The sequence below is a fragment of the Trachemys scripta genome, chromosome 6 (genome assembly GCF_013100865.1).
Source record: "Trachemys scripta elegans isolate TJP31775 chromosome 6, CAS_Tse_1.0, whole genome shotgun sequence".
In the NCBI taxonomy this organism is placed as follows: domain Eukaryota; kingdom Metazoa; phylum Chordata; order Testudines; family Emydidae; genus Trachemys; species Trachemys scripta.
Window position 1 is genome coordinate 90839968 of NC_048303.1, and position 16232 is coordinate 90856199.

General features: G+C 39.9%; 1 protein-coding gene across 1 annotated transcript in view; it reads left to right on the forward strand.

The window, feature by feature from the left end:
* Positions 1 to 16232, forward strand: part of PIP5K1B (phosphatidylinositol-4-phosphate 5-kinase type 1 beta) — a 166826-nt gene that overhangs the window by 44766 nt on the left and 105828 nt on the right. The window contains exons 2-3 of the mRNA XM_034773731.1: positions 10639 to 10720; positions 12121 to 12189. Coding sequence (XP_034629622.1) covers positions 12121 to 12189 — 69 coding nt within the window. The 5' untranslated portion in view covers positions 10639 to 10720. The remainder of the gene's footprint in view (positions 1 to 10638; positions 10721 to 12120; positions 12190 to 16232) is intronic.

Consider the following 16232-nt stretch of genomic DNA (forward strand, 5'->3'; position numbering starts at 1 on the left):
GGGGGCTGGATTTTCTCAGAATATTGTTGGTTTGGGGAAGCTGGGCATTGCACAATTTTCTGTGCACATGAGTAGGCAAACATAACACTTTCATAGGTGTCCTAGAAAGGGGAAGCTTGCAGTAAATGTGTAAGGAAAATTAAATGGCCCATGTCTATTATAGGTGAGAAAATTAAGATGAATGGAAAAACTAATAAAAAGTTTAACTGCATAGATTAAATGCAGTAGGGATTACACTAAATCTCTCCTCTTACTCCATTGTCTCCTCTGGGTCCTGGGTGTAGAAATGTTTCCATAACTTTCCTTTCCCATCTGCTGTAACTTCGTTCCCTGGAAGTGATTTGGGTTACAGGACTTCCATCACTTTTAGTGCTGGTTTTCACGTGTAACAGCATGCATTCTTGAACTCAAGACGTTAAAAGTGGAATTCAGGAGGCATGACAACTAATGGCCCACTCCCAGATACAGGGATTAAAATCTTCCTGCTGTTCCCTGCTTCCTTTTAAACAATGCCCATTCCTGTCTTGATTTGTGTAACTACTTCCTAATGTGGGAGAGACTTCAAAGACCACGTAGTCTCATAAGATCTGATCTCTCAGGTCTAAATGGATTTTGCCAAATGGGCTTGTAGGTTTTGAATCCTTTGCCAACATGTAGCTAGCTACCTGCCTGTCTATGCAGGGAGAGAAGTGGGTGTGGGACTGCCCTGCTCTTGCACTGCAGTTTGGGGCAGGGCAATGCCCCTCGTGCCCCCCCAACTCTGTCCATGGGCTCAGGGCTTCTGTCCCATGGGGAGTACTGGGGATCAGGGCTTCAGCCCCACGGCTCCTTGCTTCAGCCCTGCGGAAGGTGCTGGATCTCAGGCTCTGATTTTAGCTGTGGGGGTCCGTGACCCCCCTGAAAGGGCTTGTGAGAACTTATGAGCTATCGCACCTTCCAGTTCCTTAGGCATGCACCCCCTCTGGAGTGTAAACTCAAAATTACACCATCTTGCGCTGCACAGGGAACTGTACGGAGTACGCTCATAAAATGTGCCCCCTCCCTGAATGTGGAGAAGAATATGCAACAGCTTTCTGCCCCTGAGTTATGATTCCCCCACACTGGTTTAGATAGAGCAAAAACAACTGTATTAACTACAAAAGATTTGAAGTTAGCTTTTGCATATTTCGGGAACCCTTTGTTTCAAAGCTGGTTTCCCATGCCAGTCAGTGGAAAAACACTGACATCTCAAGATGGAATTCAGCACCAGGTGACCTGGTCACATGTGCCAGTAGAGTCTCAGCAGCCATCCCCCATTGGTTGTTTGGAGCATTCACAGGAAGGCTCACCAGGTGGGAGATGAGCTTCTCCTAAGGTCTACTGTTTTTTCCTAATGGCTCATTAACCTCAATGGACCCTTCCTAGCCAGCAATCTACACTGAGAGCATTTTGCCCAGTGGGCATTGCCCAGGAATAGCTACATGTGAAATAGATACATAGTCAATATTCATAACTTCAGATACTAAAATGATAGATGCATAGAAATAGGAGAATCATATTCAGCAAACCATAACCTTTCCAATGACAACTTGCATGCCTTATCGTGCATAAAATACATCATAATTATGACAGGTTTCAGAGTAGCAGCCGTGTTAGTCTGTATCCGCAAAAAGAACAGGAGTACTTGTGACACCTTAGAGACTAACAAATTTATTAGAGCATAAGCTTTCGTGGACTACAGCCCACTTCTTCGGATGCATCCGAAGTGCCACAAGTACTCCTGTTCATCATAATTATGGTATAATTATATCATACTAATATCACTGAAGAATGTGGGGTGCAGTGTCATTGCCCCTTGCATGCTGCTGAACACAGAGACCCAGACTGCCTGCTGCATACCAGGGTGAAAGCAGGTTCCATTGCACAATGTTGTGTAAAGAGCTCAAGTGCTTTGTACAGCTCTTTTCCCCCGTGTGGTCCTGCTACACTTTGCCTTCCACACCCAAGTGATGTGCTGCCAATATTTCAACAAGCGATCCCCCACAAATATCCCCGCTTAACTTGTGTTAGACCCCAAGCACTTGAGGGAGCAGAGGTGATGCAAAAAGGAGGAGAGGGGGTTGGGGGAAGCCTATTGTTTTTGCATTAAAACAAATCTGTTTCTATAACTACTCCCCAGGAGGGTAGCAATACCACATGCCAGCCAATGATACTGTATTGAGTGCACTCGCTGGAACTATTTATTTATGCTTTGTCCTGAAGCTAGTGCATTCCGAAGACAAATAATTGGCTCTTCAGACTTCTGTTTATGCACCCAAAGGATAAGGTATTCCTGGCAGAGAGGATTCAGCAGTGTCCAAAGGTTGGGGCAGTTCCTTCAGAAGCAGAGAAGTTACTGTAAACCTCTTCAGTTTTGTGGCAGAACTTGAACAAGGGGCTTCTGTGAGCATATCCCTATTTATTGATGTTAGTTTTAGTGAAAGATAAATACTGAAACTGAAGACTTATAAATACATTATGCACAGGGCCAAGTCCTGAGGTGGTGTGTTATGTTCTGGTAAGGGATTGTATGTAGGTCTGAGGGACTCTAAGGCTCTCATCCTACAGAGAGCTCTGTGTGGGTACACCATTGGGTCCAGGTACAGCCCCATTGACCCTATTGGGTCCCTGCACCGGGGTTCACTTGTGCAGAACTCACTGCAGGATCAGGGCCTAAAGGAGTTATATGCTGAGGTGCTAGAAGATGGTGTTTGTGGTCTACTCTAACATAAATCGTCTTACCACCTTCTGTTAGTTGGTTTTCTTGCTACCCCTTCCGCCCTCTTTGGGTCCCAGGTGTGTGAGTTAAACAAATTTAAATTCCCTTTCATCCACTTACATCTGCTGACTGACATAACTTCTACCTGCTTACACATCACTAGTGAGTTTGGCCCACTAAATCAGAACATGGACAGTTAAGCTTTACATAGTATAGTAAGCATAAAAAAAAGAGAGAGAAAAGAACTATACAAGGCAGTTAACATTTCATTTCTCTCTGGGAATACTGTTAATTTTAAAAAGCACTGAAAATTTAGGGCAGGTGCCCCATTTAATATTAGAAATTGAGCTACTTTTGGGAAGTTCAGAAATTAGTGTAATGTGTAGACTGTAAAGAAAAAAACACAAAGGTCTCTTTCAGTTTCTGTTCCCATTCCCAGGGACATTTAGAAGCAGACTGATTTGTTTTCTACTGTGTGATGGCTTATAGTGTGGAGATATAGTTACTTATTTTTGAGAGAAGCATAACCTTTATAGTTCAAGAATTAGTTACATTTTAATCCTCCCAAGTTTTGACAACATTTCTAATAGGCAGCCTTTGAACCAATGAATAGAGATGCAAAGAAACGAAAAATCTGTGGGTAGTCATACCGTATGTTCAGTTACCCATGCCAAAATTCTGCGAATATAATGTGTCATAAGAGAATAGTAGCCCAAAGTGATAGCTGTTCTTAACTCAAAACTGTGCTATATATTTTTAATCCCATCAATGTTATCAGGTAAGGAAGCAGAATTCCACTGAGCTGAAGTGTTTGCAAAGGGGTACGTAGATGTCCTTTTGGCTAATGAATGGATGAATATAGATACTTTCCATTTATTCATAAACATTTTTTTTTTTTTTTTGTTACCCTATACACCCAAGCACAAAGAATTCGTATTTTAGATAGTGACACTTGGACATGAAACCTGGAAGTCTAGGGCAGCATCTTGCTGTTAAATCCAATAGATGTGTATTGTAGATCTGAAAAATCATCTGGACAATCCAGTAACTGACTTGACAAAGCTACACGATGACTGGCAGCATATCTAAAAGTAGGACTGAGCTGAAAATATTACAGTTGAAAATGTTTCTTGCCAAAGTTCAATAAGAGAAGTTTCATAGTTATAAAGCTGACATTTTTGTGACTTTGAAATTACTGTGACTGACCTAAAAGCACTTAACATGCAGTCTTACCATGACAATAATTCCTTCTAATAGAGCCAATAAATACAGTATATAACAGTAAGCAGGCTGAAGTTTTCACTTTGAAATGTTGCCTGTAGAATCTGTGCAGGCTGGTTTGGCAAATGGCCACACTTAAGAAATGAGAAGCACAAATCTTGCATGTTGAAACCTTTTGTTGTTAGTGCTAGCTGATTAAAATGATAATCTGTTTGTCTTGTGACTAGTATTGAATTCTTTTAGTGTGAATTCTTGTGTTTTATTCCAGACAGGCAACAGGCCAGTTTCAGGATCCTGAATGCCCCTGGGGGAAAGTATTTATGAAAAGATTAGAAGTGATTAGAAAGTAGCTACTGCTAGTAAATAAGTTTACCTGAAATGCACAAAAGTATGAGAACAGGATTTCTGGATTAATTCTGATGTATTGTATGATGATGGTCAAATTGTTCAAAAACAGTCCCGTCCAGTGTTTCATGAGATTTCAGAGTTATCTGTTCCAAATTCTGTCTCAGAGATACTTCTGTATGTATGTAGTTGTCTATGGCATTTATATGAAACCAATGACTATACTATATGGACATTGACATCTAGTGTTAAAAACAAAAAAAAGATATCTGTTTGTATCACTTTATTTTCAAAGTGGATACTGCTCTGACTTCACTTACCTATAATTATTATAAGAGATGAAAAATAGTGGTACTCTTTCATTTTAATGTGTTCTTCCTAGATTTGGTACTCATCAGGGAAAAAGTGCAAGTCAGGTGGTGTACATGTGCAAACAGCTGACAAAACCCCCCACAAAAGTTGGTTAGTACCAACCCATGCTAGCAATAGCTGTGAAAGGCAACATTGCTTATCTGTGGAATATGCCAATTAAATAGCATGCTTTTTGTTTATAAATTAAATAGAAACCAGGTTCTTTTCTCATAGAAAGTTAGTGAACTGAAGATAATGAGAAATATTTTTTTTTTTCACATTCGGCAATGGTAAGAAAACAAAACTAAGTATTAGCTGAGTGTACTAACAGAGGCAACCGGCAAGAACCAAATAAAATATATGTATATATTTTTTGGGGGTAATTGAAGTCAGTGGGAGTTTTGCTGTTGACTTAAATCTGAGCTGAAATGGACTAAAGTAATAGTGCTTGTTTTCATTAGCCAGACCAAGAAACTTAAGTACGTATATAAACAATCTTTTAGCTCTAAGCTTTGGCTGTATGTATTCGGGTGTATGTACTCTCACAGTTACTAGGCTAGCTGTACTGCTGTCCCTTCTTGAGTCTTACCTAGTGCCCTGCCCCCCGCTAGTGTCAGGCCTCAAGTCCACCTCTCCTGGGGTGGAGTTCTGCAATTTGCCCACTCTTATCCAACAGGCTGTAATCTAGGTCTTGGTCTATCAACCATGACTACTTTAGCATGTCCAATGGTGTTTGGCAACTGCAAGCTTTATACTCGAGGGCAGTGGTCTCCAAACTTTTTTGATTGCGCACCCCTATCAGTTAAAAAATTTTGAGCACGCACCCCCTGCCGCGCCGGCTCTACCATTTTTGCCGAACCAAAATAGAAAGGGGGAAAAAAAAAAAGGCCGCTCCGACTCCCGCCCGAACTGCCAAAACAACAACAAAAAAAGTTCCTTCTGCTGCGTACCCCCAAGGATCCTCTTGTGCACCCCCTGGGGTGCGCGCACCCCACGTTGGAGACCACTGCTCTAGGGCAGGGGTGGTCAACCTGAGCCTTAGAAGGAGCCAGAATTTACCAATGTACATTGCCAAAGAGCCACAGTAATATGTCAGCAGCCCCCCCATCAGCTTCCCCCACTCCCAGCGCCTCCCACCCACTGGCAGCCCTGCCAATCAGCACCTTCCCCTCCCTCCCCGCACCTCCCGATCAGTTATTTCATGGCGTGCAGGAGGCTCTGGGGGTGAGGCGGGAGGAGCAAGGGCACAGCAGGCTCAGGGAAGGGGTGGAGTGGGGGCAGGGTCTGTGGCAGAGCCAGAGGTTGAGCAGTGAGCACCCTCCGGCACATTGGAAAGTTGGCGCCTACAGCTCCAGCCCTGGAGTCGGTGCCTATACAAAGAACCGCATATTAACTTCTGAAGAGACGCATGTGGCTCTGGAGCCACAGGTTGGCCACCACTGCTCTAAGGGCCTGTGACAGCACACATGTGCAGTGATACAGAAACAGCTTCTTCAAAACCAAGTACAATTTATTCATTACTCAAAGGTATAAAACAGGTAGAACACAGGGTAAAACAAAAGACCTAGTCATGTGGGTCTGTCTTTCACATAACTCCCCCTCAGCCTGGCTAACTCCATCCCTGGCAGGAAGAAACAGTGTATAATGCAGCAGCATGCTCCCGGTCTGTCTCAAACTGTCAGCCGTTTCACTGACACATTCTGGCCAGCCTTTCAGCTCATCTGACACCCCCCACACACTCCCTTTTCTATCCTCTTTGGAGGTTTTAGATCTCCTTTTGATCCCAGGCTTAGGCCAAGTCTACACTACAAAGTTTTAGCAGCATAGCTATGTCAGTCAGGCGTGCAGAAGAAACCCCTAGGCTAACCAGAACAGCTGTGCTGACAAAACCCCCAGTGTAGACACAGCTATGCTGACAAGTTGGCTGAGCTAATGTCTTTCAGGGATGTGGTATTACTGTGCTGGCAGAGAAGCTCCTTCAGTCGTCATAAGCTGTGTCTCTGCTGGATGTTCTGCCCATATAGTTTTGTTGTGTACACAAGGCCTTAGCCTTGAGAAAAGTAAAACCTTGTAGCCTGGTTGGAGTCAGCTAAGCAAGTTCTCTACCCAATTGATTGCCAAGCCTTTGTTGTGTTAACTCCTGTGAAGCTGTGTACCTGAGAGGCTCTTACCTTTCCTGTTTTGTTTCTTTAACAACTTTTACACTCTATGCAGGCAGTAATACAAAACTGAACAGGGAAACTGTCTATTCTTTATTAATATTGTGTGTGACTTTCTCCCCATTCATCCTGTTCACTCAATAAAAACACAAAATTCTGCTTCAACTTTATGGTAGATTAAAATTAACAGCACTGGAGCTCTTCCTGAACACACACTTGCATACCCATTGCTCGTAAACTCTGGGAAGCCCACATTCGCTCTATCCCCTTACTATTAAACTCCTATTTCTAATATACCCGTGGAGATTATTGTATCAGTGTTGTCCTCAACTCTCCAGCTGCCTAGGGAACGTCTACACAGCAGAACTTGGGGGTACAGACCCAAGCTTGCACTGCAGTGCTAAAAGTAGCTGTGTAGACGTTTGAGCTTGGGATCTTGGGCCCTGGACTTCAGAGCCTGTGCTCCAGCCAAAGCCCAAATGTCAATACAGTTATTTTTAGTGCCATAGCACAAACCTGAGTCTGTAGACCCTGTCTTTGAGACTCACTGCCTTGGGCGGCTGTTTGTGTGCAGACGTACCCTTAAAAGGGACTGTTACAACATGACTGGATTTTTTTTTTTTCTTTGACTCAGTGGGGGAGTCTAACAGAAATCATCCAGTGTATTTTCAGGGAGAAAGTGCAGAGTGCTATTATCTCTGAGGTCACTGGAATTGCAACTAGAGTTTTGTAACATTAGAAGGTGTAGGAGTCTAAGTTTTCCAGTGATGTGAAGTAAATCCTAAAACACAAATGGTTGCAATAAAAATGATTTTTTTTAATTTAAAAGAATAACTTAAAAAATCTCAGAATTTTTTAAAAACCTATTATTATTTGTTTAAAATTTGATGTGCCTGAACTGAAACTTTGAATCCAAGGGCCTTCAGTAGTGAAGGATTTAAATTCTGGGAGCTGAACCTCTTCCTTCAGTTTTGGATTCATGGGTGGGGGACCCTAAAGCCAGGGACAGTACTCTGCAGATGTCTGGAAAAATGCTTCCTAAAATTACTGTTGGGGAATAGCATGCTTCCCCCATGCCCTCAAGTGGGACTGTGCCTGAGGAGCCACAATGAAGACTTTTATAAATAGCCTGGTCTAATACTGAGTCATGAAGTAATTCTGGGTCTTAAAAGCTTCCTAAACTCCTTTTATCTCAGTGTGCCGTATGTACCTAGAACTGCCTGGCCCATGCTAGGATCAAATACTGTAGTTCTCCAGGAACTTCCTTCTGTTTCAAATGGAAGGGTAGTAGTGGATTTTAAGAATCAGAGGTGTAGTGTAGCCTGTGAATACATTCCAAACACTCTGGGGATATAATGTCCCTGCACTATAAATGCACTATGTATTTTTGTAGAAATGAAACAATTACAGCAAAATACATATTCTGCAAAGCACCTCAGTACCAAAATGGCACCACAGGTCTCTAAAGAATAAAGAGATAAGGATGTTTTGCATAACAAATTAGTTCAGTGAATTAACCTAATCATATTCTTTACAGCTAATAGAGGCCTGATTCTTCAAGATGCTGAGCACTATAAATTCCCATTAAATTCAAAGGAGTTAAGGGTGCTTGGCTCCCCACAAGCCTGGGACCAAGAATAGTAATGGTTCTATCTGGGCCAACCAGCTTTAGAAAATGGAAGAAACTAGCACAAATAGCCAAGTTCTACTTTCTTCATAGAAATTTAAGTTGCATGTTCAATTGTTACTATAGTCAGGAGATCACCATCTGTCTCCCTAACCTTGGCAACATTACAGGGGCATATTTTTCACATGGATTAAATGTTCTTGAATAATTTATCTGGCTATACTGGGCACAAACAGGCTTTTCTTCCACATCCGGCATGAATGTTTTCTTCAGCTAACATTTATTGGGAGGAAATTCCTATGCTGTATTGATGTTTGACTTTCTTTGAGTTGGTCTGATCCTATCTCAGGTTAATGCTGGGAGGAATAGGATCTTGCTCTTTTTTGTTTGTGTTCTGAGGAGCTTTAATCTTAAAGTAACCAGTAGCAGTTAGGCTGTCTTTCTGGTGGAATTTGAAACCATGGTAGCGTTTTTCTAGAGAAACATGTCTAGTACCACTGTGGGTAGAAATGTAAGTGTAGATGAAGCTGCCTAATATTGTTATAAAATAGTTGACATGTATGTACATTTCTGAACAAATGAAACCTACTTTAAATGGCTCTGTCTGACTTGAGTGGGAGTTCTGCGTGGTGGGAGGATATGGCCAAGTAATAACATTAATAATGAAGATATTAGTTGCTTGTGAAGACTTAAAGGGCAAAATGAAACTTGTGATGCATGATAAAATGCTGGTGGGTGATATTAGAAAGGTTTGTCCTTCTCAGAGGATTTGAGTAACAATTTTTTTTAGCTCTTAATGGAGAAACTAATTTTCCAAAGATGTAGATTTGACACAAGCCATATTTGATCTGTGGGGACTACAATTCTTTAGCCATTCCAAGAGGAAAAGTTTTTGCTGCTTTATGAAAACGTCTTAAAAAGTTAAGGATAGGCTTTCCTTCCAGGAAAAATTACTTCTAAGTGTGTAGCTATGTATAAGGAGATGTTTACACTGATTGCAAGAGAAAAGTCAAATGTGTTCATGGGGGAGAGGAAGGGGAAAACCAAAATTGAACTACCATCTTATGGGTATAATTTTACTAGAGGGGAGAGGGAGAGGCGCGCACACGCACACTTCCAAAGAGGTACCAAATGGCACCCATGTACCTTATTTATTCAAGAAAGTAATTCTGCTTGAAGTCAATGGGACTACTCATGTGAGGAAAGCAAGCAGAATTTATTCTATAATTAAGTTTGGCAGACCTCCAATTTTTATCTTTTTTTATATAATTTTGATAAATAATGGTTTTTATTTTAAGCTTTTTAAAAAAAAAAAAATTCTATTTAAATTTTCACAGTTGTGGGAAATTATGGATGAGGTCAGACAATTATTTAATGACTGTAGACACTGAGATTCAAAAAGTTAAAGCTTTAAAATTATTAGAACACAAATTGTCAACATCACATGTCCAAATATAAAAAGTAAATATCCTTAAATCAAACTCAGTTTTCAGGAAGCATTTGTCTGTCTTTGCCTATCTGTAAATTTCAGTAATTATCAGTGGAAATATTTTCATGGGTTTCCGTGTGTAGGGTGAAATTGACATTTACCAATAAAAAGCTAGTCTTTCCCAGACTACCAGTAATATTACATAATTACGAGAGCTTAATCATATACAGGTTAGAATGCTTTGTATAGTAACTGCTGATTGAGTTCCTTCTGAAGTAAAGTTAATTATATATTTACTATTCATTGCCCTGTCCTGCAAACCCTCACTCATGCAAGTAGTCCTGCTGACTTCAGTATGGATTACTCAAGTGAGTAAAGGTTGTAGGGGGTTGGGTGTTCACTTTACAAACTCTTCAGGGCACAGAACGTGTCTTAATTCTGTTCTGTACAATGCCATGAAAATTTATGGCCCTACATAAATGTTTTACAATAAGGACGACCATGACACAGTAGCATTGTATCTAGGGCAAAGGCAAGTTAGAACTCAGAAAGGATGACCATATTGATTTTATTCAGTGTAGCAAAAGCTAGTTTTATTAAATATACATTAATAATCAAACCATTTGAGAAAGATCTTGTATTGCCCTGCTTCTTTCAAAGCTCTAACCTACTCAGAAAGTAAAAATTCCTTTCTACATGAAACATTAAACAATATCTAACAGACGTTAAACTCAGATTACATAATGCTGAATGATTTTTGTGTTAACAGGGACCTGGAAAAATTGACAGCATCAATGAATGGGTTGACTGTCACTCTCCGCTCCAGATGACTTGCAATTTAGTTCAGAAAGGTATGTGTATCTTCATTCTAACACTAATATGTAAATGTAGCAGGATTTAAAACTTGCCATTTTAATTCTTCCTTTTCTTGGCATCTATACTTGCAGGTGATCTTGGTGGGGGAATATGATTTATTCTTGAACTGGTGTTGCTTTACTGCAATTAGCAGGTACAATGTCAAACATCACCTTGCAACTTTGGGGACAGTGTGTCAACTTAGCCACAGTCTTGGGTCTCTTGGGCATGCAGGATATGCCATCACAAATCTAGATCCCAAGCACAATCCTCATGGTTTACACCTGTTATTGGATATATCAAGCTTGTTGTACAGAATCTGTTGAGAAGTCAAACTTTGACTTCTACATCTGTAGTCTTGTACAAACAAGTTTGAAGTATAATCTTGGAGAATGATGGAGAGTCTAGCTCTTAAACACTGCTAGGTCTGAGAATGTACTTGTCTCAAATGGTGACATTAACTTAGCCACCCCATTGAATTTATAAAATGATCCAAATATAAGAAACAAAGGGAACTGCATGTTTTTGTGTTTTTTTTTTGGGGGGGGGGGGGAATCCATCTTTCAGATGATTGTGTTGAGGGACTAAAGGAGGGGAAAGGGGGTATGCAGAAGATGTCATTTAATTGGATTCCAGTAAAAAAAAGTCTGATAGTATGTCCGGGCAGTCTTGTTCTCCAAATCTTATTTACTATTTATTATCTGTATTATGGTCCTGCCTGGGAGCCCCTGTTGTGCTAGGTGCTGTACAAAACCAGAACAAAAAGACAGTCCCTGCCCCAAAGAGCTTACAATCTATCTAAACTTCGACACTAAGAAAAATGTATTCAAGTTGGCTTGAATATAAAAACTGACAGGTGGGTTTGAAAGTTGCTGAAGGTCCATAACCAAAGGGTGGTGACAAGTGATCGCTTATCAGATATCTAGGTGCAACACTACAGTTGGTCATGCTGCTAGGTCTGGGTTCATTTAACATTTCTTTAATAATCTGGAAGAGGGGGTAAAAAGAATGTTACTGAATATCCACTGAGGATACTAACTAGGAAAGAGTTACAGATATTAGTAAGGAAAGAAATAATACAGAAGGACCTAGAGAGATTAGAAACATGGTTGAAAGTTTTACAAAAAACATAACATATATGGGTGAGAGTGGATGGCAAATTAGGCATGAGTTAGTAGTGCGGGATGTCAGCAGGAAAGGTCAGTGCAATCTTGAGCTCCTTTTAGCCTCTAACTTAAATCAGTGTTCAAAGAAACCCTAAATTAACAATTTTTTGAGAGTCTTTATACAATTTAACAACTTACTACTGTCCTCTCTAAAAATCAGAATTTAGCAAGTAGGGGATAACAAATTAGTATTTATGGTTTAAAAAAATACTTGTTTTTCTATGTCTTAGATGTCATCTGTTTCTGAAAATGGAGATGCCCCTGCTGGAAAACAAAATGAGGAGAAAACATATAAAAAGGTAAATGTGACCAGTAACCTTCCTTTTGTAAGATTGTTTAGTACAGTATATCGATTCTACAGCTTTGTCTTTTTTAGACTCTAGTGCATGAAAGTTTAATACTCCGCATTCCTAATGTGGAGCCTTCAAAGTAGAAGAAAACAAATCTCCCTCTCCCTCAACTTTGTACTTGCTGTAAGTCAAACATTCAACCAAATAGGCCAAAGAAGCAAAACAAACAAAATAAATGCCATTGTTCACTTCTGAGTCCTTTCTCTTTTGTAAAAGTATACCAAGTTCCTATACCCAGTAAGTGTGACTACTGAATATTAACATCTCTTCTTAAATACACACCTTGCTATAGCATGGGAAATTCTTGGCTCCTAGCAACAGAGATATCTCTGTTGCTAAAAACACTATTGTCCAAGAATCTAGTACAGTAAGTTCTCAAATGCTTCAAATGTTTGTACTGTGTCTCTTGACTACAAATTAACCCTCCTTAATATTTTGCCAAAGGTGTGGGTTTTGTTTTGTATGGATTTTTAGGTAATTTTGTTTAATAGATAACTTAATGCCTTTAATTCTTTCTTACAATAACCACTATAGAGATTAACACAGTATTTGTAGCACAGTGCAACAGAGACTGTTGTTTAGGTGCTACATCAACATATGGTACCTTCCTTACTGCTGCTTCCTCTCCTTGATTTTCCGTGTGGGTGACATTAAGCGAGAGTCTTATTAGCAATGATGGTACCCACAATAAGCTTTTTAAAATTAAAACTAAAATATAAATTTAATGTAGAAAAAAATCAGTATCTTTAAAGTGAACAAATTCTTGGCTACTGGATTCAGTTCTCCCCTTTTGGTTGCTAACACTGTTCTATACAGCAGGGACGGTCCCTCCCTTTATGTGTTTGTACAGCGCATAGTACAGCTTAGCTCTGGCCTATAAAAGTTCCTGCAATACCAATAATAAATGATAATTTTTCCATGTTTGCAGTTTTGCTGTAACACTGGTAAAGTCCAGGAGGATTTTTAAACATTCCATTTTAATTCTTCCTTTCCTTGGCAGCCACACTCACACTATGTGGGTGGCTTTAAAATTCCAGACCCTTTTCTTTCCTTAGAAGCAACAGGCAGTTTATAGATGTGACTTTTTTGTTGTTTGTATTAGCGTCCCTCAAGGATTGAATACTGATGGGTGTTTGAGGCAGGGGTACAGAAAAAGGATGGGTTCTTGGCTCCGGTAAACGAAGAGACTATAGTACTTCCAATAGAGAGGTACGGTAGGTGGAGAGAGAATACTTCAGTTTATGAAATTAGTACTTCTTCCATGAGGAGTGTAACCTCTACTGGCCACAACTCACCTGTGTTTGTTTTGCTGTACCTATTCTGTCTGGACTCATGCCCTTACCTCAGAGGTTCCCAATCTTTCCCTGTCCTCCCAATCCCAAAACTAGCCAGTTTCTTGCCATGACCCCAGTCCCACAATGCTTTGTGGCTGCCTCTTGCAGTTCTTTGCAGCTAATTTTTAATGATCGAAAATGTGCCCAGAGATTGACAGGTGTATATTCTAGAACTAATTTTTTGAAAGAAGTATACATACAATATCAGATTGATCCAGTTTTGTTGGCAACTCACATATGTTGTCCTAGTGCAAAATGACACCAGTCATGACTAGAAAATCTCCAGTGGACCAGTAGAGATAAAAGGAGGCATTGGGACATCCGCAGATTTTTTTTGTTTTTTGTTTTATGGAAGAACTGAAAGCTGACTTTTAAATTGTTGCTGTCAATATGTTCTTAGGTAGGAAAAGTACAGAGATGTCCAAGTATTTTTGTGATTTAGAATCTTAACATGCACTACCTAACACACTAGTTATTCTGCAGGGAATTCTTCATATTAATTTAAGGAATGCATTGTCAAAGGGTGCTTGAGGTTGTAGTTGCATAAGTTTCTGGGATTTGGAGGTCTGTTTTTGGATTGGTAAGATTTCATGCTTTTTTCCCTTAATATTGTCAACAGGCCAGATTTGCTCCAGGGTGATGACAGTTCACAAGAGTAAATCTGCCTAGAGCTAGAGTGCAGCAGTGCAAGCTACTTGCAACCCCTGTTCCATCGCAGGCCCAGAACTGGTGGCACAACTTCAAAAGTGGGCAGTCCTGGCCCAGAGATGTGCTAGTTCAACTCTCCCGGCCAGCCATGTTTGGCTGGGCTCCTGTAGAGCCTCAGCAGGATTTTAAAGCTGTTCTCTCCCAAAGTGACACCCGCACCCCCCACAACACAACTGTCTGTCTAACTGGGGTGCCTCTGCCCCAGTACTAACAATTTATAGTACTTTACTAAAGTGCTGATTAAGGAAAGTACATATGTGCTTAAATGCTTTGCTGAATCTGGACCTGAAATGGCTTTGTAGGAGTCTAACCCAGCAGACAGACTCCTTGCAGACACATACCGTAACATTTGAAGATTTAGTAATGTTCAGATGACAAAAATAAAACCAAACCATTACGGCCACATTCAGTTCTGGTGCAACTCTACTGAAGTCAATGGAGTTGCACCTGCTTTACACAAGGGCTGAATTTGGCACCTAATATTTAAAAAGCAAAGTTATTTATAAGACACACAAATGAAGCTTGTCCCTTAGATATTGTATTTTGCTTCTTAATAGTTTATTTCCTGTGTTTATTCATCTCTGAGTAATAGGCAGTGAGGTTTAGTCATATTTATAAAATACATACAAAAAAGGAATATGATGCATGGAAAATTTCTACTTGTGATGTAAAATCCAGTGACCCATAAGTGTACAGTGCTCCCTTTATTATTTATTACAAATATTTTCACTATAAAAAGAAATAGTATTTTTCAGTTCACTTCATACAAGTTCTGTAGTGCAGTCTCCATTGGGAAAGTGCAGCTTGAAAATGTAGAATTTTTTTTTTTTTACATAACTGCACTCAGTCTTACTTCTTGTTCAGCCAATCGCTAAGACAAACAAGTTTGTTTACATTTACAGGAGATAATGCTGCCCACTTCTTAAAATAAAATTACAGTGTTTTCTGATTAGTTACTATGTACTTTAGTTTCTATGTTTATTTTGTGATTCTTTCCCACAGCTAGTAAAAATATTTATAATAAATAATAGTCAGCACTGTACACTTTGTATTCTGTGTTGTAATTGAAATCAATATATTTGAAAATGTAGAAGAACATTAAAAAATATTTGTAATAAATTTAAATTGGTATTCTGTTTACAGTGTGATTTAAAACTGTGATTAATTGTGACTATTTTTTACTCTCCTGATTAATCACAATATTTTTGGTTTTTGTTTGACGGCCCTAGTTTTTAGACAGTTTGTTCATTTTGGAGTTATTCACCACACACATTAGAATCTCTGGGACCTATTTTACGTTTTGGCTGAATTTATAAACTTCTTGATTGGTTTTGCTGGGTTTATAAATATTCTAGATATAACCGGAGGGATTTGCAATCTCTCTAATCAAATAATTTGGCTAAAGAAATACAGAAACTTCACAATACACAGTTTTTAAACTGAAGAAATTGAATAACTTCAGTTCAAGATCCCAAACTATGCAGATATGGCTAATGGATTCTGTACGCTCTGTAAACCAGATAGTATGATTTTTAAGGAAACTAAAAGCTTCAGAGACACCATTTGGGGCCTGAAAGCTCTGTGAGTCAAATAGCTATGAAATCTTTATCAAAAGAGCTTAGGATATGTCTACTCTGTAGGTAGGAAGATGCCTCCCAGCCCGGGTAGATAGACACACACAAGCTCTTCTCAAGCTAGTGTGCCAAATATCGCAGTGTGGATGTTGCAGCATGGGCAGTGGCACAGGCTAGCCATCCGAGTACTGACCTAGTGAGTCTGGTGGGCTTCTACTCTGGCAGCTAACCCGTGCTGCTGTCCATGACACAACATCCAGTGCTGTTTTTTGTTCACTAGCTTGAGCAGAACTAGCGTATGTCTGTCTGCCTAGGTGGGGAGGCATGATTCTAGTGGCAGTGTAGACATACCCCTCCATAGCAGAGTGCCTTAGAT